Here is a 22,566-nt window from a genome sequence, read left to right on the forward strand (position 1 = left end):
TGAGTACCATCAAGCCTAGTGAAATCGGACTGGTTTTGACGTTATTAGCTGTCAAAGTGACCGGAACAAAACGTGTGTGAACTCGCGCCAGGATACAAAATTAAAAATTAGCGGGCGTCTTGGAAAACGGAGGTGCGAACGACAATTTGCGACGTTGCCAAGTCTCATCATATCACCCATGTTTTGAAGCAGTCTATGTTATGTTTTGAAATGTGATTAATAAAAATAAGTAGTTTTCACCAATATCATCGAATAATCTAATATAGAAGTGTGCAGCTATAAAAGGAATATGTTGATTTAAAATGGTAGGAGCGGGTATGGCAACGCCGCGGTAATTAGTAATTTCTTGTTTACGTTTTGTTGTAACGAAAATAATTCCCATATCTCTATTATTTTGGTTGCCGGTAGAAGAGGCCGACCGCCAAGAAAACCTAGAGAAGAGAGAAGACTTAGGTTAGGTTGAATAATTTTAGAATAGTTCAGAGACTAGATGACTTGTGATAATTTTATGGCTACAATAAATGTTACTTTATGTTCAGCCCTTAGTTTTTGAGCTTTTCTAAGTGAGTAACCCTCTACGAACGATTCCGCACGCCTAATAGGTACCTATACTATTTTTCAATAAAACTGTAAACTTTAATGGCCTGTTTTTCATATGTTAGGTATGTTATTACTTAGGTGATAAAATTAGATAGTTTTGTCTAATATTATTTAAATTTTTAGGAGTGAAGTTATAGGTAGTCAACTTTAATTTGACTAGAGTTTCAACATCAGAGCCACAAATGTTGAACCACCCTATAAACTAGGATTCATTTAGGTACTACTGCTGCTAAAAATGTCTATTTCCTATAAGGTGGAATTAACTTTAAACATTTTTAGCAAGCTTGAGAAACATTTGTCAGAGTCTGTTCTGAACACTGCTTCAGAAACAGGATCTATAAAAAGTGTTGTGGGCCCAACCAAAAGGTAAATAATAAAATTAGCTTAGTATTTGGGTGATTATAATGTAAAAATAGTATATTTTATTAGGTAAATAAATAGGAAAATAGTAAGATACGTATTGGAGTAGAAGTGATCTTGGTTCAACAGCAAGTTTGCAGAAACCGGTCAATGGATCGTTGGGATAAAAGTTGAAGTACTTTGTCCAGAAAAGCTGGTAGGTAGCTTCTGACTCCTATTGATGTATGTTGTCCTTGTACCATAGTCGCAATCCTTTTCGACCCCCCCATTCAGGGCTTCAGTGTCAGTAAATTACCACCATTTTCAGCAAGAATAGTGGCCAGTATAATCACATTGCATTGGGCATTTTGTTAACTGTATTAAATATGTCCTATTGGTTTGTTGTTCCGAAAACTAATAAACGACCTGGGGAGATCTGGTGTTGGTCCGTATACGTTTAATCCAGGTAGGTTCTATAATAACAAATTTTCTCCACTCTAGTTGGAATATTAACAATTATTATTATGTCATCTCTAATATCAACCCTTTTTGTTTTAGCATACTCCATCAGCCACACCAATAACCAGCACAGCCTGTAATTTTTATGATTCAATGTATTATAAGTAAGTGCATGCATTTTTAGGTGACAATACAAACAATCCTTGCTATTTAGTATAAATAATATAATAGTGGAAAAAATGCTATATTATCCATGGTTTAGACAGCATTTATTGACCTTATCTTCTCTCTTACAATAAAAGCTTCTGTCTGTCAAAACATTGGTTAATAATATACTATTTTTGTACTTATTTCACCTAATTTAAGGTCCTTTGGCATAAATATGCCCTTTGCTGTGCACTGGAGCAAATTAAACATTTGCCAAAAATGCGCTTTTTGTAAAAATAGCATATTTCTTGATACACGTCGCTCTGACCCTAAATTACTCCTTTATTTGACAAGTCTTTGACTTTGTTTGACAAATGTCATAGAAAACAAAAGATAGAGCAGACTTCAAGCTTTCCAAAAATATCCCCCCTAGAGTTGATTGGTCATACCGCTTGGCCGCTGAAGGGCGTCAAAATTCATTCACCATAAAATCACATATTTTTTGACACGTCGCTTTGACCCTAAATTACTCCCTTATTTGACAAGTTATGTCAAAATGTCATAGAAAACAAAATATAGAGCAGATTTCAAGCTTCCCAAAAATATCGCCCCATGGTTCGATTGATTGCACCGTTTGGCCGCTAGAGGGCTTCAAAGTTCCTTCACCATAAAATAACATATTTTGTGACACTCGTCGCTTTGACCCTGAATTACTACCTTATTTGACAAGTTATGTCAAAATGTCATAGAAAACAAAATATAGAGCAGATTTCAAGCTTCCCAAAAATATCGCCCCATGGTTCGATTGATTGCACCGTTTGGCCGCTAGAGGGCTTCAAAGTTCCTTCACCATAAAATAACATATTTTGTGACACTCGTCGCTTTGACCCTGAATTACTACCTTATTTGACAAGTTACGTCAAAATGTCATAGAAAACAAAAGATAGAGCAGATTTCAATCTTTCCAAAAATATCCCCCCATGACTCGATTGATTGCACCGATTGGCCGCTAGAGGGCGTCAAAATTCCTTCACCATAAAATCACATATTTTTTGACACACGTCGCTTTGACCCTGAATTACTCCCTTATTTGACAAGTTACGTCAAAATGTCATAGAAAACAAAAGATAGAGCAGACTTCAATCTTTCCAAAAATATCCCCCCATGACTCGATTGATTGCACCGTTTGGCCGCTAGAGGGCGTCAAAGTTCCTTCACCATAAAATCACATATTTTTTGACACACGTCGCTTTGACCCTGAATTACTCCCTTATTTGACAAGTTACGTCAAAATGTCATAGAAAACAAAAGATAGAGCAGATTTCAAGCTTCCCAAAAATATCCCCCCACGATTCGATTGATTGCACCGTGCAACAAACAATACACTAGGTTCACATCTGCTCGTGGAAGATGTGGCAACATAGGGCACAGTCTCAACTGACACTACTGACAGTCGGCGGCTAAACATTTTGAGGTTAGGAATTTTAAAAAATTTAAAAACAGCAAAAACTACAAACAGAAGAAATAAAAACTTAATTTAGGATTGTTTAAGTGTATTAATTAGTGTTGCATCACTTGGTAGTAAACAAACCAATCAAACTTTGGCTTGGGAACAACCACATTCAATTTTAATTATCTGGAGTTTTAAGTTAAGAGCACTGGAGGTGCATTCAAACAAGTGGTCATTAACAGCCCAATCCATAAAATTTGCAAGAAACGAAAGGCAGGCAATGTGTGTCCAATCCTGGAGACTATTAGGAAGTTCTTGCAGTTTGGTGATGATGTAGCAGTGTTTTAACTTACAACAGAATTGTTGCTGTTTTAACAACTTGCTTTTGTGATTTAATTTGCTTATTTAGGTATTTTCTTTTGTAAATTTACTCAGCAGCATTAAATACATATCAATTTTGTTTTGTTGTGTGATTTATTTAACATGTTCAGTTCAACAATTTATTGTACCAAAGAGCAGGTAGGTAAATTATCTAATTTTATGAAGAAAACTAGACTTTTGATAAAAAATAAACTCTTCTTAAAGATTTTATTTGTATATTTCATAATGAATACAATTAAAATAGTAATTTAACCTACTACCTATCTGATGTAAAATACTGTATTTAACAGTAGCACCATCTGTTTCTAGCCTTATAGGTAGTCAGAGAAGTATAGGCAAGGGGGGCTAATTCTGTAAAATAATGGCATTTGATCAAATTTACATATTAAGTAACATAGTTAGGTACCTATGTCCTATATCTTTCTAATGTTACCTGAAATATTTCAACACTCTGCATATGGATTTTGACAACACCATTATAACCATTGCTTCAAACACCTTTCGTTGTTCAGTCACCAGGAGTCTTTTACAGCAGCCGTTGATAATGGGACCCTTTCAAAGCATGATAAGCAAACTCCAGAAAGGTACCTACCTGAAACATAAGCTATTTAGTATTAGCAGCTCATTAAAAGGTAGGGGCCTTCCTTTTTATAATATTAGGTAAATCACCTTGTCAGCATCCATGTTTCTTTGATTGAGAAACAACCACTGGCTTGAATAAACTTGGTTCTTGGGACTAAGTAAATAGGTACCTATATGCATGGGCTGTTTCATTGTGATTGTGTGTTTTTTATTAGAAAAGGCATTCTTTTCTGTTTTCCTTCAGAATGTTTCACTGGGCCCCTTGATAGTTGCAAAGTGTAGGTGGGTGGCATTTTCAAAACTCTCTTCCCGAAACATACACACACAACACACACACACACATTATCTAGGTACCTATCTAGTATCGCAGTAGTTACATCGAAATATTGTAAAATTTACATCAAAAATAAAACATTTCGCTTTGTTTACTACCTATTAATTTGCCAACGATGGCGGCCGATGACGTCAAAATTCTATCGCGCTCGGAACGCACGTAATAGACAAGAAAGGCAAATGATGACGTAACCGCGACGGGAAAAAAATGGACCATATCATAGAAAACAAAAAATATCCCCACATGAGTTGATTGATAACACCGTTTGGCCGATCTCGAACTAAGTGACAGCTACTGTCATTTTGACAGCTGGAATGGATTCCTCGTCCCCAAATTAGTCGAAAATGAGTACCATCAACCCTAGTGAAATCGGACTGGTTTTGACGTTATTAGCTGTCAAAGTGACAGAATAACAATAATGCATCTCAAGTGCGTTTTTTATCAAAACAAATCGAGTGAAGGATGGTTTTTGGCTAATTTTGGGGCGCCCAATCCATTGGTGAAATCACTTTTTTGATATCTCCACAAATCGCCAGTGTCTCGAATTGAGTGACAGCTACTGGCATTTTGACAGCTGGAATGGATTCCCCGTCCCCAAATTAGTGAAATCGGACTGGTTTTGACGTTATTAGCTGTCAAAGTGACAGATTAACAATAATGCATCTCAAGTGCGTTTTTTATCAAAACAAATCGAGTGAAGGGTGGTTTTTGGCTAACTTTGGGGCGCCCAATCCATTGGTGAAATCACTTTTTTGATATCTCCACAAATCGCCAGTGTCTCGAATTGAGTGACAGTTACTGTCATTTTGACAGCTGGAATGGATTCGCCGTCCCCAAATTAGTCGAAAATGAGTACCATCAAGCCTAGTGAAATCGGACTGGTTTTGACGTTATTAGCTGTCAAAGTGACCGGAACAAAACGTGTGTGAACTCGCGCCAGGATACAAAATTAAAAATAAGCGAGCGTCTTGGAAAACGGAGGTGCGAACGACAATTTGCGACGTTGCCAAGTCTCATCATATCACCCATGTTTTGAAGCAGTCTATGTTATGTTTTGAAATGTGATTAATAAAAATAAGTAGTTTTCACCAATATCATCGAATAAACTAATATAGAAGTGTGCAGCTATAAAAGGAATATGTTGATTTAAAATGGTAGGAGCGGGTATGGCAACGCCGCGCTAATTGGTAATTTCTTGTTTACGTTTTGTGGTGGAGAGAGAAAAATATGGTGTTTGAGTGACTTATCATTTTCTGTAAATTTTAGATTTCCTGCAAATCCAGAAATTGGAAAAGGCTCTGGTTGGCACTTTTGGGTCTTGATGAAAATCCTGTAATAGGGAAAAGAGAGGCTTTTGGCAACTTTCAAAGTGTCTTAAAAGGTTTCAGGACTTTCTGTAACATTCTAATCTCTATTAGCAGCTTGTGGTAAGTTAAAATGTCCATTAGAATGTTTCAAACGCCTGTGGCACTTTCAAAACAATTTTCAGAGGCTTCTGTCACATTCAAATCTCTATTTAATGTTTTTGGCACATTAAAATGTCCCTCAGAATGTTTCAGAGGCCTCTGGCACATTCAAAATAGTTTTGACTGGCTTCTGGCAACGTTCAAAGTCTCTTAAAAGGTTTCAGGACTTTCTGGAACATTCTAATCTCTATTAGCAGCTTGTGGCGAGTTAAAATGTCCATTAGAATGTTTCAAACGCCTCTGGCACTTTCAAAACGATTTTCAGAAGCTTCTGTCACATTCAAATCTCTATTTAATGTTTTCGGCACATTAAAATGTCCATTAGAATGTTTCAGAGGTTTCTGCCAACTTTAGAAGACTCTTAAAGAGATTCAAATATATTTTTAGGAAGACAAAATGTGTAAACAAGACTACCAGAGCTACCAGATCAAGTGGTCTAGCATCTGAAAAACAAGGCATTGGTGAGTCTCTATAAGTATTTGTTATTTCCAGATCATACATACAGTAATAAATCTGGGCAATCAACCTTGAAAAGAAAGAGGAGAGCCAAAATTAAAAGATATTAATGAGAACTTTGGTTTGCTGGTACAATCTCGAAGTTGAAATGAGTAATATTTATTAAATAACTGGGATAAGGTATATGTCAAATTGTACAAAAAATAGTGTCAATATCACAAACAGAAACAGCTTTATTACTGATTTCAGACAAATTAGTTTCTAGACAAGATAATTTTGTTAGCCACACATTTGTTTGTTATATTATTTTTGTTTTATTATATTTTGAAGAGTACAGTATTTTTATTATCTTCACTAACCAGGGGCAGTTGTCCTTTTGTGAGGTGGAGCGATATCATTTCTCTGCAACTTTAGTGGTGTCGAGTTGTATAATGACGAAAGACCTGTGACTCTTGGGAAGCCTTGACTGGAGGATGAGCATGTCTCTGCTGTTTGCAAGTGTCAACGGTTTGTACAACTGCTTGCGGATGCCTGTAGGGTTGGTACGGTTTCAGGTAGGACACGGGGGGTGACTGCTGCATTTGCTTACCCATTTGAAATACTCTACCAGAGAAAAATTGAAACTAGCAAGAGACAACAACATAAATAAGGCAAACGGATCGATTGAATGCAACTGATTTTAATGACTATTTTTCAAGTATTGCTGAAAATATAATAAATAGTGTTGTTTGAATTTGAATTGATTGTCACCTTTAATGAGATAAGGGATATTATCCTGAATCTTAAAAATAGTCCTAGTAATTTCAATGTAAGGATCTTTAAATCGATGAGGGAGACAATTGTTTATCCGCCAACTAAGTTATTGAACCATTGTGTTAATGAGGGGTTTTTTCTTGACTGCCTGTCCATAAAAAAAGCTCTGTGGATGATGTATTGTTGGTAAGATCTTTGAATGTGCTTTAAAAAAAACAGATTAGTAGTTTCTTGGAGAACTGTGGCTTTAGAAATAATATGTCAACTAGCACAGCAATAGGTCAGCTTATCAGCTGCATACAGGATTGCTTTGAGGCACAGGCAACTTTTTTCGATTTTACTAAAGCATTTGACTGTGTGTCCCATGACCTCTTGATACGGAAGTTTTCGAGATCCTATCATCTTGGCCCTAGCAGCATTGCGTTGCTCACGTCTCCTTTGGTGACTGTCTCTCTTGTAGGATCTCTCCCTGTGATGCATGGGGTCCGGTTCTCTTTTTAGTTGACATAGGTAACTGTCTAACTAACACCAGTTCAACTGTACTACTGTTTGCTCAAAAGACCTTGAACAGCTAATCGTTTGAGCATCAATGCAGCTAAGACACAGACTCTGGTCTTTGGTCTGAGACCAACCACTGTGAATACGTTTACCGACCCTGGACTCAAAACTGACCTGGAGGTGGCCAGTAAACTAAGTAGGAGCATATACCTATGTTATTCGTCGTTTGAAGAATGTTGTTTCTTCTGGTGTCCTCAGGAGCGCATATTATGCCTTTTTTACTCTGTTGGGGGCACTCTGCCCATGCGGATGGGGTGATGGCGGGCTTGGGGTATCTTTTTTTTTTTTTTTTTTCAGGCGTACTATGCAATGAGACGCATGCGCGGAACTGACCTGGACGATCATAACATCGCGCAAACGTCTCACCAAGACTGACCTCATTTATTAACATCATAGCATACATCAGTTACTCATGTACAATTCCACTCAATACACACAGACAACAATCATAATTAAACCTAATACAGTAACAATTAAACACAAAGGAAATCCTGCTTAAGCATTTTTGTCGTAAAGAGTACAAGCAAATATTTGTTTAAAATCAAAGCAAGGTAAAGTGCTTATTTCACCTAATTTCAAAAAATTTAGATGAAATAAGCGCACTGAGACGTATTGAAAGTTTTCTTCTAAAACTAAAAATAAAGCTTGTATTGGGGTGGCCTAAATTCAATCAATAACCCTGTACACATATTATTTCATTTTCCTGTTTGTTTTGGAGAGAGGCACATCACTGGTAAACGTCTGAAAAACGTATTGTCGGTGTGATGTACTGAAACGCCATATTTTCAACAAGTTAAAATAAAACGCAAAAAATAAGTAGAATTACATTTATTTAACAACAACCCCTTTTTATCTATATTAGTGATAAGAGCAAAAAATTATGATTAACCCAATAATTATTTTATTACTACAGTCTAGTAATATTAATGAGAATATTATAATAGTTCTACCATTAACGTAGCCTCTATCTAAAGCATGTTTTAAGAATAAATAAGTGGTTCATTTTATCTTAGATATATTTTGTTAACTTCACACAGATCACACTACATTGATAGAAGAAATACGTATGGTATGGTGACTTGCTCGTCATATTACTTCAAATCACTATTTTAACTAGTACCATTTTTTTAACATTTAAAACATAGATACATATAGTTTCGGCTGTGTACCGTTTCCAACCTTTGTTATGGTCTTGCATTCCGAATTACTGGTTATCCTGAATAACCGGTTAGACTTGAAACTCGGTTCCTGAAAATGTTACAACCAAACTCATCTGGTTTGGTTTTGTTGGTTTTAAATGTCAAATACCGTTCTGATCCGTAAATTTTGAATTTATCAGTAACCGATATAAACATATACTTTTATCCAACCGAACTAACAGATTAAGAAACGGCACACAGCCTTAATTAACACACTGAAAATTTGGAACATAATTTAAATGTTACTATGTGAAAATATAACTTCTAGAAAACCATGTGTTTATGTTTATAGTGCAGATAAACGAACGTAGATTATTTGTTTCTAACTATAAAATACATTAAATACTTAGTTACTTGTTTTTTTTTTTATTTAATACTTTTTCAACCATTAATATCATTTTATAACTTGATACTTAACGAATATATTGTACCGTCGTACTCCTTAATAACACACTTCTTGTACAACACTGTATATTGTTTACAAAACAATAAACTGACACTGACACTTAACCTCGTTATCTGTCAACTTCGACTTCACTACAACCATCAACTCAACAACTAACTAACCAGGCCTGGTTCAGCTGCTTATATAGGCTTCCATGGTTTCTAGAAAGTTCCCAAATATTCATGAAATTGACTTTCTCTCTCACACTCATTAAGCTATAACATAAATCTCTCTCTATATAAGCAAGGGAGCCAGGATTTTCTAGAACACAGACAAAAGAATGTAGAACGTAAACAAAGCAACGTAACATACAGGGGTAACAACAAATAACTAAAGAAATCCTAACTAATAATCAAAAGTTCGCTTCGCAACAATATGTATTAAAGATGAAAATATCTCCCATACAGGCATTTTGTCTATATCACAACACATACCTAATATCTAAAGGGTCTTTCAATAAAATAATACTATGTAGGAGAATTGAAAAGTAATGAAGTAAAAGTTTGATGAGTTTTCCTTAATTAAGGCAGCTTTCCAGTTGGATATTTTTCTTACCACCAATTAAAAGTTGCAACTAGAAAATAGACCATTTTGACGGCATTAAAAGTTCTTTGTAAATATATTTTCAATTCACATGTTTATTTTGGTTTATCAACTTCTCAATATTACAAAATTGGCTTTCTAGAATTTGTTTCTGTTCTGTTGGAAACTTTTGATGATGGCTACGGTCAATGATTATTTGGTTAGAATTTTCCAACTGTAAAAGTATTATAAATGCTAGTTTATAACTTTTTAAAAAACTAAAATACGATTTGCTAAAAAACGTAAATCACCAAAAAACCGGATATTAATATTAAGCAATATCAGTTTTAAATACTCAATAACTTCACCTATTAAAATTTACTTAAGACCATTTCCACGTCCAACCCATCTTCCAGCTCCTTGTTATCAAGACTGTTGTCTTTAGCGTGGCCGATCAATTCATAATCCTGTAGTTCGGCTTCTAGTTCTTTTTCCCAATCTTCTTCTAGGCGCAGAAAATATTACAGGGTCAAAAAAAATAAATAACCAAAATAAGAAACAACAAAGCCGAGTTGAACGCCAGATATTCTTAAATTTCAGATTGAAGAAAAAAAATGGATTCTGAAAATTGATCTGCGAAAAAAATGGTACAGCAAAGTTCTTAAGGCTTAAATTTGATGAGCAAACCCAACTTACCCATGTTCAAAAGTGGATGTTGTAGAAACAGAGTGTCAAAAGTACAATTTAGTTATTCGTAAATATCTTTTTTATAATTAGCCTATTGCTTGAAAATTCGGCTAGGGAAGATCTTGTGGGATGAATAATAAAAATCTGATTTAAGTTTTATTTTAAGATTTAGTAAGCGTCATACTGTGGTACTTTTTGGGACACTCTAAATTAAAAATTCTGATTTTCTAACGTATTTTATCTAAGGAAGGTATACCTAGTAAGTGTTGATTTGAGCAAGTTAAAAAATCTAAAGTATTAAATATTGTAATAAATTGTAAAGAAAAACTAATTTCGTTCAATTAAAATAGCTTCCAATAAAAACAAATTATTAACTTTTATTTCTGAGATTTTAGCAACAACAATTTAGTTTAGTTAAAAAACGATGCATTTAACAAATGTTAAAAATTACCTCTATTTTCGTATGCACAAAAATTAATACGTCTTAATAAAATAAACTCTTTATACGAAAAAGCATCCACTGTGAGCGCGGCCAGACTTAATAGTTAATTTAGACCTGACCCTGCCTACAATTTTACTTACACACTTTCTAATTCTCTTTTTGGTGAAATGAGTGGAAAAATACGAATTTTTAATTTACAGTTAAATGCAGGATGTCTCAAGTTACGGCGTTTTAAATATGTGTAAGGTACTAACAGGTGACGTCTCCTAAATCTTGAAATAAAAATTGAGCGAGATTTTAATTAGTTACCCTAACAAACTCGTCTTAGTCGAATTTCGAAACAATTTTCTATTATATTAATAAAAATTAATCCAATATTAAAAAATATGTATTGACAAAAAATTGAAGCAAAATTGCACGTTTGGCACCCTGTATATTCTGCATCATCCACTTTTAAACTGAGGTAAGTTAGGTCAGATCGCCAAATTTAAGACTCAAAAACATTGTAGCATTTTTTTTGCACATTTTAGAGACACCTTGTAAAAGAAATGTAAAAAATAAGTAAACGGAAAATTTGACCAATAAACAAAACAAAATACAATACAATTAAAACTGTAATAAGAGTTTTACATGAAACCATACAACTTGGTAAAACATAGTAAACCTTTAGTCTAGTTTTATTACTGATCTCAGTAAGATACTGCATCAAAATTAGCATAGCACCAACATTTCCAATTATGGTATGGCGCATTAAAAATTTGTTATAGCTGTATGCTGTGGAATGCCACATAAGACATTTTTTTTTTATGTTTGCTCTAAACAAATAGCACAATTCCCAGATACAAGCAAAAGTATCCAGAAGGTTACAAATGTATGCAGGTTTTTAAAACCTTTAATAACATTCAAACTAAAAAAAAAAACGGGTAACAAAATAAACTAAAACGTAAACAATTTACAAGGAAAATGCTTTATTTAACGGGCTAGTCGGTGAAGCAAATGTATCGCTGATCTTCTTTTAAGCTGAGAAAAAAAGTAAAACAAGTATCTATTACATTGTCAGGATAACTATTCCTCTATACATATAGTTCCAATCTATGTAATTACATAACAAGCGTGACGTCAAAAATGAGACTGTTATAAATGACAGCTACACTTACCATTTATGTGTTTGGCGCCTAAAGCGAGCTTTTTCATTCCTTCTTGTACCTCATGTATGTCTTCTTTATTGGCAATAAAGGTATCAGACACAAATTCGTGCTCTTTCTCTTTGCTATCTACTCAACCAGAAAATTAAAATAATTTTCTAAATCTACTATAGCAAATGAGCGAAAGCAACTGAAAATAATTAACTAACGAAAGTAACTCAACCCAATATTACAACTCACCTATATGTTGAGCTGAAGTTACACTGTCAGCTTGATTATCGCCGTCTCTTGACATAAACGAGAGTTCGTTAGCTTGACAGATTAGGCTTACACGATAGAAATAATTTTTTTATTATACTTAACAGAAAATACTACATTTTCAACTGTTTATAAAATACAGTAAATATGACATTTTCGGAACAGCGCACGGAAATTTTTTCCCGATCCCTCTTTCCGTGCGCTTAATAATAAACATAGATATCCATGATACTAGATATCCTATGGCAACCCGAAGAAAAAAAAGAAACGAGTAATGTGTCTAGCAACGATTTATTTATTAATGACAAATTTTATTTTCTGTCAGTGAAAATTAAGTATTTATGTATTTATTACATTTTGCAAAAATGAATTCAGATTGTGAAGAAAATCGGGATATTCCCGAAAATATCTTACAACGAGCGGCAGAAGTGAGTGCAGATTTATTACCAGTGAAATCCAGGTTGAGATATGAACAAGAATATAACAGTTTTACCGAATGGCGGACTCAGAAACGAATCAAAATTGTGAGTGACGATATTCTTTTAGTATATTTTTCTGAAAAAGCCAACACTATGAAATCCTCCACTTTATGGAGTCGATTCTCTATGTTAAAGAGTTGTTTGGCAATAAAAGAAAATACTCACCATCAATATCCAAAAACGATTGCTTTTTTGAAACGACAAGCTGTAGGATATATACCAAAGAAATCCAAGATTCTTACAGCAGAACAAGTAACCAAATTTTTATATGAAGCTTCAGATGAAGAATATCTACTAGCAAAAGTAATTTTAGTGTTTGGCATCTTCGGTGAATGCCGCAGAGATGATTTAATACGTTTAAGTTTAGATGATGTGGAAGATAATGTGCGTTTCCTTGTCGTGTTCTTACGAGATGGAAAAACTCACAGGTCAAGAAGTTTTACCATTACCAATGAAAATTGGAAATTCGATCCCTGTACAATTTACCGTAAATACGCAGATCTCCGCCCTAAACATATGGAGAGTAGAAGATTATTTGTTGCATACCGAAACCAAAGATGTTACGCTCAACATGTTGGGTGCCATACTATCAGTGGTATTCCAAAACTTGTTGCAAAATACCTAAAACTAAAAAATCCCGAAGAATATACCGGACATGGGCTAAGGCGCTCTTCGGCAACCATGTTGGTGGAAAACGGCGGTGATTTGCTCACTTTGAAAAGACACGGAGGATGGCTTTCTTCCAATGTAGCAGAAGGATATATAGAAGAGTCCAGACAAAGAAAAATTGAAGTATCACGGAAGTTGTTTAGCCCTTGAAACTTGGAAACTACAACATCTGTAACAGTCAATCAAGAGAACCAAAGCACACACGAACACTCCGCTTCAACATCTTTAGCAGAGTCTTTAGTTCAACAAAAAGAAATGCAAAAGGGATTGAGCTTCAACAATAATACGAATTGTACAATAAATTTTACTATTAATAATAACGGTTCTGTCCAAAATTAATTTTCTTAGAATTACCTACTTGTATTTTTTTTGTTAATTTGAGTTGTATGTACTTACATTTTTACTGTTTTAAAAATAAAAATAAATATTCCCGATTTTCTTAATAATTTTTTGCGATATTTTTTGTTTATGTTGATTTCAGGTACCTAAGTATAATAAAAAATATCGTTCATTACTCGTCCAGAAATGGATTTTCCGTTCTTGCATGACTTCCCGTGTTCGGCTGCGCCTCACACGAGAATTTGTCACGCGCGCACGGAAAAATCCTCATTTCTGTACTGGTAATGAAATATACTATTCCAAAACTCCTCTTCGGAGATGCTGCATCAAGAGTAGTAATAATTCGATAAAAATCAAAAAAGATTATCAAAAAAGCTATATCCTAACCTAACCTAACCTAACCTAACCTAACCTAACACATGCGGAAAGCGTCTTTCCCGCTTTTTAACTTGAATACAATCATGGACATAAGAAAAATTAATCTCTTTAAATTACCGCGATTTACATGGTGGCTTGAAAAACAGACACGCAGTACACTAATCTAGTTTTTGGTACTTTTCCCTTTTTAAAATCCTCCAAAGACCGATTCAAACTTTCCCCAACCAACATAAAAACCCAATTCTCGCATATTTCCATTTCAAAACTAAGCCATTTCAGTCAAAAATAAAAATATCCGAAACGAGTTTTCTTCGGTTTTATTTTTTTTTTGTACCGTTCTAACGACCTCTTAGGTCGGTACGGCTAATTTTTATCGGTTTGGTGTAGTGTCTGTGGGTTTTCCTGATCCCAAAAAGTGTCCGTACAGAATACGGAGACCTTAAACTTGCGCTTTAAACTATATTACCCAGTGTAGGAACGCTTTCGAGACCCGGAGGCGATTAGTTGCGCTCTGGATACGGTCGAATCCAGAGTTTCACGTCGGTTTTCTGCTTAAGAGATCGTAGTATAGCGGTTTTTTCTGTAAAATTGTTCCGGGAATAAATTGCGTTCAAATGGTAAGTAAATATGTAATTGTAATACATAGTTCATTTCCAGGTGTTTAGATTATTTATTTCATAGAGAAAATTATACTTACTACAAAGCAAAAATAGTATATTCTATATTAAGAGCGGAAAGTACATATTTGCCGCTTGCATGTAGAAGCGGCAAAGTACTTTCGGCTCGAATTATAGACGATATTTTTTCGACGACTGCTGTGGGGTGGAGTAGAAGGACAATTCACATCATTTTCGTAGCTCAAACTCATTGTCACCGATAAATCACTTTGACGGAATGTGTTTATTTCAAACATGTATACCTATCAAGCGTTGTTATGGAAACGCCGAAAAAGTTGGTTAGTAGAAAGCGAAAACGCTCTAGAGCAGAAAATGATTCACTTTCTGCGCACGAGCGGCGAATAACCACTTTCTGCTTTGAAATGGAAGCGTACAGGAGGTACTTTCAAAGTCAGTCGTCGAAAAATAAATTAGTGTACTCAGTACACTGTGCTGTTTCTAGGACTCCTGGAACAAAGAAACTGGTAACATTTTTAATCTTGGTTACGGTTCCACGTTCCGTATGATCGGTTATCTTGAAAAATCGATTAGGTATAGAACGCGGTTTCATCGATATAACTTGCCATTTGTTGGGTTCCGTAAATGTGGAAATTGTAATGTCATTATAACTAATTATTTTAAAAACAACACTAATAATAATTAGATAAATTGTTTTTGTAAATGTTTTTTAATAGATTATAATTTTTTCTTTAGTAGCATAGCACTTATGATTAGTACAAATATGATATTAATACGTTGAAAATATACTTTTTCTACAAACATTCAATAATGATGCATTTTTCACTTCCAAAGCTCAACGAAAAGTTACCCTTTACTGAGGAGTTGACATTATCGCGCGTTGCCAATGGTAGCGAGCGATAAAATTTTTTTCGCTTGCTGTTCAGAGCAACGGCCACAAAGCATGCCATTATTGGAAATGTCAGTGTCAACAGTTTGATGTCAGTATTGAATTGTGTATAGTTTTGATCCTGTTTTTCAGTACCTACGCAGTAAGTTTAGTTGTATCAGATATTTAGCGATGTTTGTAGAAAAAATATTGTATGTATTAGATTACGCGCACAATGTGACTTTTATGCTCTCGAATGATTGAAACGTCATTCTCAGAGCATAAAAGTCATACTTTTTGCGCTCAATACATAAATAACTATTTTTTATTAAAACAATTACTCTGAATTATACAGTGCGTTTTTTTTAACGCGCAACATAGGATTTTACGTGTTAAATTTTTAAGCCCATGTTAGATCATGTTATTTTGGAACTACAGGTTTAAAACTTGACGGGTGTGTCTTTAGTACCCTGAAGCTTAAGTAAGTTAACCAATTTGGACTAAAAAGTAATTAAAAACTGGCAAAAAAACATTTTTTTCGAAAAGATTTTATCGTTTCATACTCCCTGTAGTCCCTGTATGCATTGTTGTTCTTTGTTGTTTTTGATACTGGTAGGGCGGGTAGCAGGTAGAGTGACATATTTTGACTGCATCACGACCCGACATCTTTTGAACGTCAAAAGGGCATTTTATGATTGTTTGGAATACTGTTTGGCTTCAAACGGAGGTCACTTTGAACAATTCACTTATAAAAATACTTCTTTTATTCTTAACTTTCTTGATACAAAGTTAATGATCAACTTGTTTTACTTTCTACGCCAAATTTTACCTGCTACCTGCCGTGCCAGTATCAAAAACAACAAGCACCTATCATACATACAGAGAGTATGGAAAGATAAAATCTTTTCGAAAAAAGATGATTTTTTGCAAGTTTTTAATCACTTTTTAGGCCGAATTGGTAAACTTACTTAAGCTTCAGGGTACGAAACAGCCACCCGTCAAGTTTTATACTTGTAGTTCCATAACAACATGGTCTAACACGGGCTAAAAAATTTAACACGTGAAATCCTATGTTGTGCGTTAAAAAAAAACGCATTGTATGAGATGCGAAAACAAGACTGAACACTTGATCGTAGGTAAAGTATAGTACGTCATAGGTGCTCTAAGGCATTTTACGCACTCATGAAATTACACACTTTAACTTATTCCATTTCGTACGGAAAATGCTTCTTTCAGCATTGGTTACGTAACATACTATTAAATACTTCTCTAAATCTAAATCTAATAAAACAAAACGATTTTCCTTTAATTTGACGACACTTGGTGAACAAACGTTGCGAATCTACGTTGGCCTCTCTCGAGTTTAAAAACTCTCCTCCATCCTTTGCATCCGTCCACAATGGAAATTCCGAGTGGTTAAAATTACCTCAACCCATCTCTGTCTCTTTAATAATTGTAAATTTACTGGAAATATATCGAGCGGCAGTTTATTAAAACTGGTTAATGAACTTTGTGTTTATGAACAAATACAAATAAAAAAAATGATTTGATTGAGTGACAGACAAGCAAATAATAGTATGTACTATTCCTAACAAGTGTGCAAAGTACGAACGAAGCTAATACTGAACATATTTTCATTTTTTAACTGTATCTCAGTCACACCTTGTATGTATACTCGGGATAGTGGCAACTGTCAAAAACATTATTTGACTCATCAGATAGATAAAAAATAGTGATTTACCTAACAAGTGCGGAAAGTGGTACTTTCCCGCACGAGACGGTAGTTGCAAGCAGTTAAACAGCGGGAAAGACGCTTTCCGCATGTGTTAGGTAGAAAATTTTTTCTACGACTATCAATTTTCATTAAATTGAACGAAACTGTATAGTAAAATTACTAAAATGAAAGCCTCTGTTTGCAAAGATGATTAAATGTGTATTTTTAATTGAGAAATTACATAAACTTATGGTTTTTTGATTTAATTTTTTTTTTTTTGAAAAATAAAATGATTGCGGAAAAGTAACCATGCCGCATTAGTGTGGAAAAGTTCTTCGTACTTCCAACACTCAAATGAGTGCGGAAAAGTGCACTTTACCGCATACGAGTAGAAAAAGTACCTTTTTATTTTATTAAATAAATACGTGTAACTAAATTTGAAAAAATAGAACAACAATTTTGCTGTCGCATGCTTTTAAACAAACAGTTTAAATAAGGATATCAACAAGTGCACCATTGGAAAAGATTCCAAAAACCGTAAGAAATTACAATTGTATCACCCATTCTCGGAAAAAAAAATTTGCTAAATACTTTTTTTTATTCTACTTAAAAAAATTACCTAACCATGGATTGGGTAAAAGCAAATATGTTTAAGTTATCCCTTTTTTCCGGAAAACACCAGAATATAATTCATGCAAGTTAAAATAAGTTTCTCATAAAATCTTCTAAAACTTTCACGTGTATAACCCTTCTCTGGGACACGCTGTATACGAAATAAAACAAGTTCCTGGTAAATGTTTGAACCTAAAATTAAATTGACCTGAAAAAGTATGACGTTATTATTTAAACCCTAACCAATATAATAAAAATTGCATTATCTAGCTTGCAATCGATATTCAATTTTCCTACCACTGCTACATAAACTAGAATGAGTTGAAAATTTTATTTTCCAAGTTCCACTCTATTATCGTATCTCTTATTAACATCATCAAAAAATAACAGTAGTATTACGAAAACACTTTTAATTCGCAGTGGTAATAGCAAACCATATACTGCGTCTGTAAATGCTTAAAAAAATCGAAAAACGGTTTTGAAAATTGGTCTTCTTGAAAAGCTGCAATTCGACTTCGCAGCTCTGCCAGTTTCCGAGATTCCGTCACTAAACATCAAAAATAACTTACTCAGTGTACTATTAGTAAACATTTGCTTTGTAAAAAAATATAGTGAACCAACCACGGTAAAATAAAAATAAAAGAACCAACTAAAATGTCGTCCGTTCTTATTTTAATCTAATTCGGAGGGTATACTGTACAAACGACCGGTTTAAAAGGGCGACCAGAATATAAATCGAATGCAAAGAGGTCCTTTTAGTAAATTGACTGATTTACAGCTCCCCATTTCAATGTTGTTAATTAAATACCAGTAAAAGGAGACTTTTTCTTGTTGTTTAATGGTAAACATTTATCCTTATTTTAATTGAACTCTGATGTAAGAGTCATTTAATCTACATTCTTATTGACTTTTTGAGCAACCACTAATTTCTACATCTTACTTAACTCTTTATCGAGTAAATATCTAAGAGGAAAATTCATGATACTTGCAACAAACAATTTAATCTGACGATTTTAGTCATAATTCTAAGAAAACTACGATCTGCTTTCCATAAACTAACTATGACATCCTGTTGACAATATGTTTTGATTTATTATACCTATATTGCATCTAAAGTATGTCTAAGCAAACTACGATCAGTAAGACCATAAACAATTTTAATGGAAATCGTTTATTTTTCTATAAGAATGTGAAAAAGGGCATAAAGTTAATAAAAGATATCTTCTACTTAGTTTTTCGATATTTGTGTGGTTCATTTGGATTAATTATAGACTGTCTCAGAAGTTCTCACTCTTTCACAAAAATGACCAAACTGTCTTGTCATTCTCAGTCACTATTAAGAAATGCTCTTTTTCATAATTTTCAACGGTATGACGCACCATTTATTAAAATTTTGTTTCTTCACCCAATTAACACGCTTTTACGGATACTTAACCATGTAGCAAGCTCCCCAACAAGAAAATTAGACATAGTTAAAAAAAATGATTGTGGGGCAAATTTGAAATGCAAAGACTCCCCACTTTGTTGTTGGCGAACTGGATCGTAGGTCAGGAAAATTTTGACCCTGCCTAAATGTTTTACTTAAATTTCATCTATAAATAATAAAGATATTTTTAGCAACGTAAAACAAAATTAATAGCTCTAATATTGGCAGCTTTAAGTATAACAAAAAATTAAGGTTTACATTTTATTCGAAAAACCTTGAACCAAAATAACATTTAAGTTTATTAGTTTTTTGTGTAAAAAAATACTACGCTAAAGTTAATCGATTGTAATAATTGGCGCCCATAACAAGAAAAGTTATAAATTTTGGCATACTTTTGGAGCAAAACTTTGACCCGGCTAAAAAATTTTACCATGAGGCGTTTAGAGAGCTGAATTTTACAGTGGTTATACATAATTTTTTACTACGCCGGCAAACAATCTTCCAGGGGCCCTATTCTTGAAAGCAGGGAACGGAATTCTCAAGAGAAGTGTTGAAAGAAGGTGATTGAAGAAGCTGACAATGGCGGGTTTCTGTCAAATTCTGTAGGTTTTTCTCTTTATAATTCTCTTCTCACGTTTCAAGAATACGCACCCAGGGCTGGTTAGGTAATCTAGTTAAGTGTGACGATGACGTTTAGACCATAAGTCAAGGAAATTACTTATTAATTACATATTTGGACAATTATAAAATAGCTGTTATTTTTATTCTAATTTCAGAGTCTACGCAAGCCATGCTCTCTTAAGAAGTAATGCAGACTTTTTCACTTCTAGTCGCAGATCATGCTTCCCAGAGTCACCTCTAGATGGCGCTTCCTATATAAACCTTTCTCCTTTCGTTTTTATTGCTGGAAAATTGTACTTTTCCTCATAGTTTTACTTAGAAGCCACATTGAAGCTAGTCCTCCTAGATACAGTTCCAGAATCGTAGAAATTCAAAGCGGAGCCATCCGAGGCGTAATTTTAGAGCTCAACTCTAAGTACTTAGAGCCTGTTGAGGTGAGTTGGGTTCCTATTATAAAAAGTGTCCCTACAATAAATACAATTCATTCTTGAAGTTGAAATATGAAAATTTAACCTAACTTACCTTAGTTCAATTTTTGCCGCACATTTTAGGGACATCCTGTATTATGTAGCAAAAATGTAGGTATGGGAAAATTGAACATGTTGTAGGTTTTTCGGGGAGTACCGTACGCAGCGCCCCCTGTTGGACCCTACAGATTTAGAGCGCCTCAACCTCCACTGTCCTGGCCTGGAACTAGATTGGCGGACAGTTTCGGCCCGGTCTGTCCTCAAAACTACCCGGACATTACTAACAGGACTGCGGCGCTTTTAGAAATGCCTAAGGGGCGTTACATTTACCTGAAAAAGTTACTACCTTTTCTGGAAAATCAGGCGGAAAACTGTTTGTTTCTCAACATTTACGTCCCGGGAAGCGGTAGGTAGTCATTTCGGCGTGTTTGTCATATTTTTTATACTTACATTTTGGTACATTAAGGTTACATTTTGTCACCCTTAATTATTACATTAACATTGGTGATGATTAAATTATTAGGAATACGATTTAGTCTTAAAGGGGTGGAAAGAACGTATAAGTTGTTACGGTTCAATTTCTTTATTAGTAACACACCTGATTTTACACTTTTTTACAAATTACTATTTGAGTTTATGCCTCTCGTCAACTTGATTTTAAATTGTGGTTGTCGTTTTTTAGAACTTTGATCTTGGGCCCTTCTTTTCTTCCATTGCAGTTTTCTCCTTCTTTTATTTAAAGTTAGCTGTCTCAGTTTGATGTGTTGACTTCCTATTTTTTTGTTCTTCTTTGCATGAAAACGTGCTCTGGATGGTGTGCTTCGATAGCCCCCACAACGTTTCCGGTATGACCTCTACCTTGACTCGTGTACTTCTTCGGTTGTAGATCAAAGCCACTTAAATGAATCTTCTATAAGCGGATTTGAGTTATTTGCATTTACAACTGGGGTTAAAGCCTACTGAGCACGTGGTGGTTGGGGGAATTGCTCTTTTTGACCATCTAAAGAGTCCTAGGAGAGGGTTGAAACCACCATTAGTTACGTAGTTCTAGAAAGCCTTGGTAAGGCTATATCGTCCTTCCAGAGATAGGGACAATAATCCTGCGCAGGATTCATCTCTAAACTTCTAGTCACAGCTGTAGTGCAAGAAATTTCCCCCACTAACACCAGTTACCCTTTACGTTTTTCTGAAGTAAAAGTCTGTTCTATTTTGTTACATTTGACTTTTTACTTTACTTTAGTAATTAGACTGTGATCATTGTGGTTGATCAATCAAGCTTTATTAGCTAATATAGGTTACTGGATTTTACTTTTGTCGTTTTAATGCCCAGGTCACAAGATCCTTATTAGTAGAATTCAACCAGTTATCATACTCATCTCATCAATTTTGAGGCTCAACTTGACACTACAGACCGTGTACATTTTCAGTATTACAAATATGATTAAAATTAACTACAAAGTGTGGTCCAATGCCGGCTTAACCCGGTTACTACAGTAAATTAAACAAGAAAGCAGAGTCAAGTGGGAAAGAGACCCGAGGGTGCTTTAAACAGCTGCGACACCCTCCATTATCTAATAAACTATATGCTGTGGTATTGTTTTGGAACTAATTTTTGTCTGTAAATCCTACTTTATATCGCGCAGAGTCCATTTTAATGCCAATAATAATTGCAACATCAATTGTTATTTCTAAGAATTTAAATTTGTTATATTCAAGACATCAAGGGAGTATGTACTAAGGAAAATCAAGAAAACAAGCACATATCACAAAACATTTATAACAGTAAAATAATTGACACTTGTCAAATTTTCCAATATGACCAGGCAATTGGCGTTCCTAGTACAGTTTCCTAGATAACCTATAAGCCCTCTGATAGTCAATTTCCGAAAAAAATTCGGACATCCTAACTGAATATAGATATAGATTATGATACATAAAAAATATCTGAAATCGATAGGGGTATTCAAATATACAGGGTGGACCATAAGTAATGGGACATAGAGCTACAGCATATTCCTGACATCAAAATAATACGATTTAGCGAAATTGTTCTATACCGAAAATTAATATTAAGAAAGATACAGGGTGTGAAAGTTGAAATTTTATTTTTGTTTTTTTATCATATCTTCACGGTC

General features: G+C 34.4%; 2 protein-coding genes and 2 long non-coding RNA genes across 9 annotated transcripts in view; 2 read left to right on the forward strand and 2 right to left on the reverse strand.

The window, feature by feature from the left end:
* Positions 1-274: 274 nt before the first annotated feature.
* On the forward strand, positions 275-6,953 carry LOC145724108 (uncharacterized). The gene is made up of 4 exons (XR_014176925.1): positions 275-563; positions 5,559-5,719; positions 6,146-6,219; positions 6,577-6,953. It is a non-coding gene; the product is annotated as an uncharacterized LOC145724108 (long non-coding RNA).
* On the reverse strand, positions 3,570-4,306 carry LOC145724110 (uncharacterized). The gene is made up of 2 exons (XR_014176927.1): positions 3,810-4,306; positions 3,570-3,727 (listed from the first exon to the last, which is right to left on the reverse strand). It is a non-coding gene; the product is annotated as an uncharacterized LOC145724110 (long non-coding RNA).
* A 1,385-nt stretch (positions 6,954-8,338) lies between the features above and the next one.
* Positions 8,339-12,501, reverse strand: LOC145724105 (synapse-associated protein of 47 kDa-like). 5 transcript variants are annotated; one of them, XM_081972216.1, is made up of 3 exons: positions 12,206-12,501; positions 11,978-12,094; positions 8,339-11,840 (listed from the first exon to the last, which is right to left on the reverse strand). In XM_081972216.1, the coding sequence occupies exons 1-3, from the start codon at positions 12,258-12,260 to the stop codon at positions 11,836-11,838; spliced, it is 177 nt and encodes a 58-aa protein (XP_081828342.1). In that variant the 5' UTR covers positions 12,261-12,501; the 3' UTR covers positions 8,339-11,835. The 5 variants fall into 5 exon arrangements, 3 of the variants coding, with proteins under 3 accessions (XP_081828342.1, XP_081828341.1, XP_081828340.1); XM_081972215.1 differs by having other exon boundaries at positions 8,339-10,193; positions 12,206-12,399; XM_081972214.1 differs by having other exon boundaries at positions 8,339-10,196; positions 12,206-12,399.
* A 2,076-nt stretch (positions 12,502-14,577) lies between these two features.
* Positions 14,578-22,566, forward strand: part of LOC145724074 (neuroligin-1-like) — a 33,801-nt gene continuing 25,812 nt past the window's right edge. Inside the window, exons 1-3 of one of the 2 annotated variants that reach the window (XM_081972164.1) lie at positions 14,578-14,705; positions 20,120-20,398; positions 20,573-20,837. In XM_081972164.1, coding sequence (XP_081828290.1) covers positions 20,183-20,398; positions 20,573-20,837 — 481 coding nt within the window. In that variant the 5' untranslated portion in view covers positions 14,578-14,705; positions 20,120-20,182. Of the gene's footprint in view, positions 14,706-14,754; positions 15,755-20,119; positions 20,399-20,572; positions 20,838-22,566 lie in introns of those variants that run through there. The other variant, XM_081972165.1, reaches the window with a different exon arrangement.

This window comes from Ips typographus, linkage group LG2 (genome assembly GCF_016097725.1).
Source record: "Ips typographus isolate SLU linkage group LG2, UJ_Ityp_2.0, whole genome shotgun sequence".
In the NCBI taxonomy this organism is placed as follows: Eukaryota; Metazoa; Arthropoda; class Insecta; order Coleoptera; family Curculionidae; genus Ips; species Ips typographus.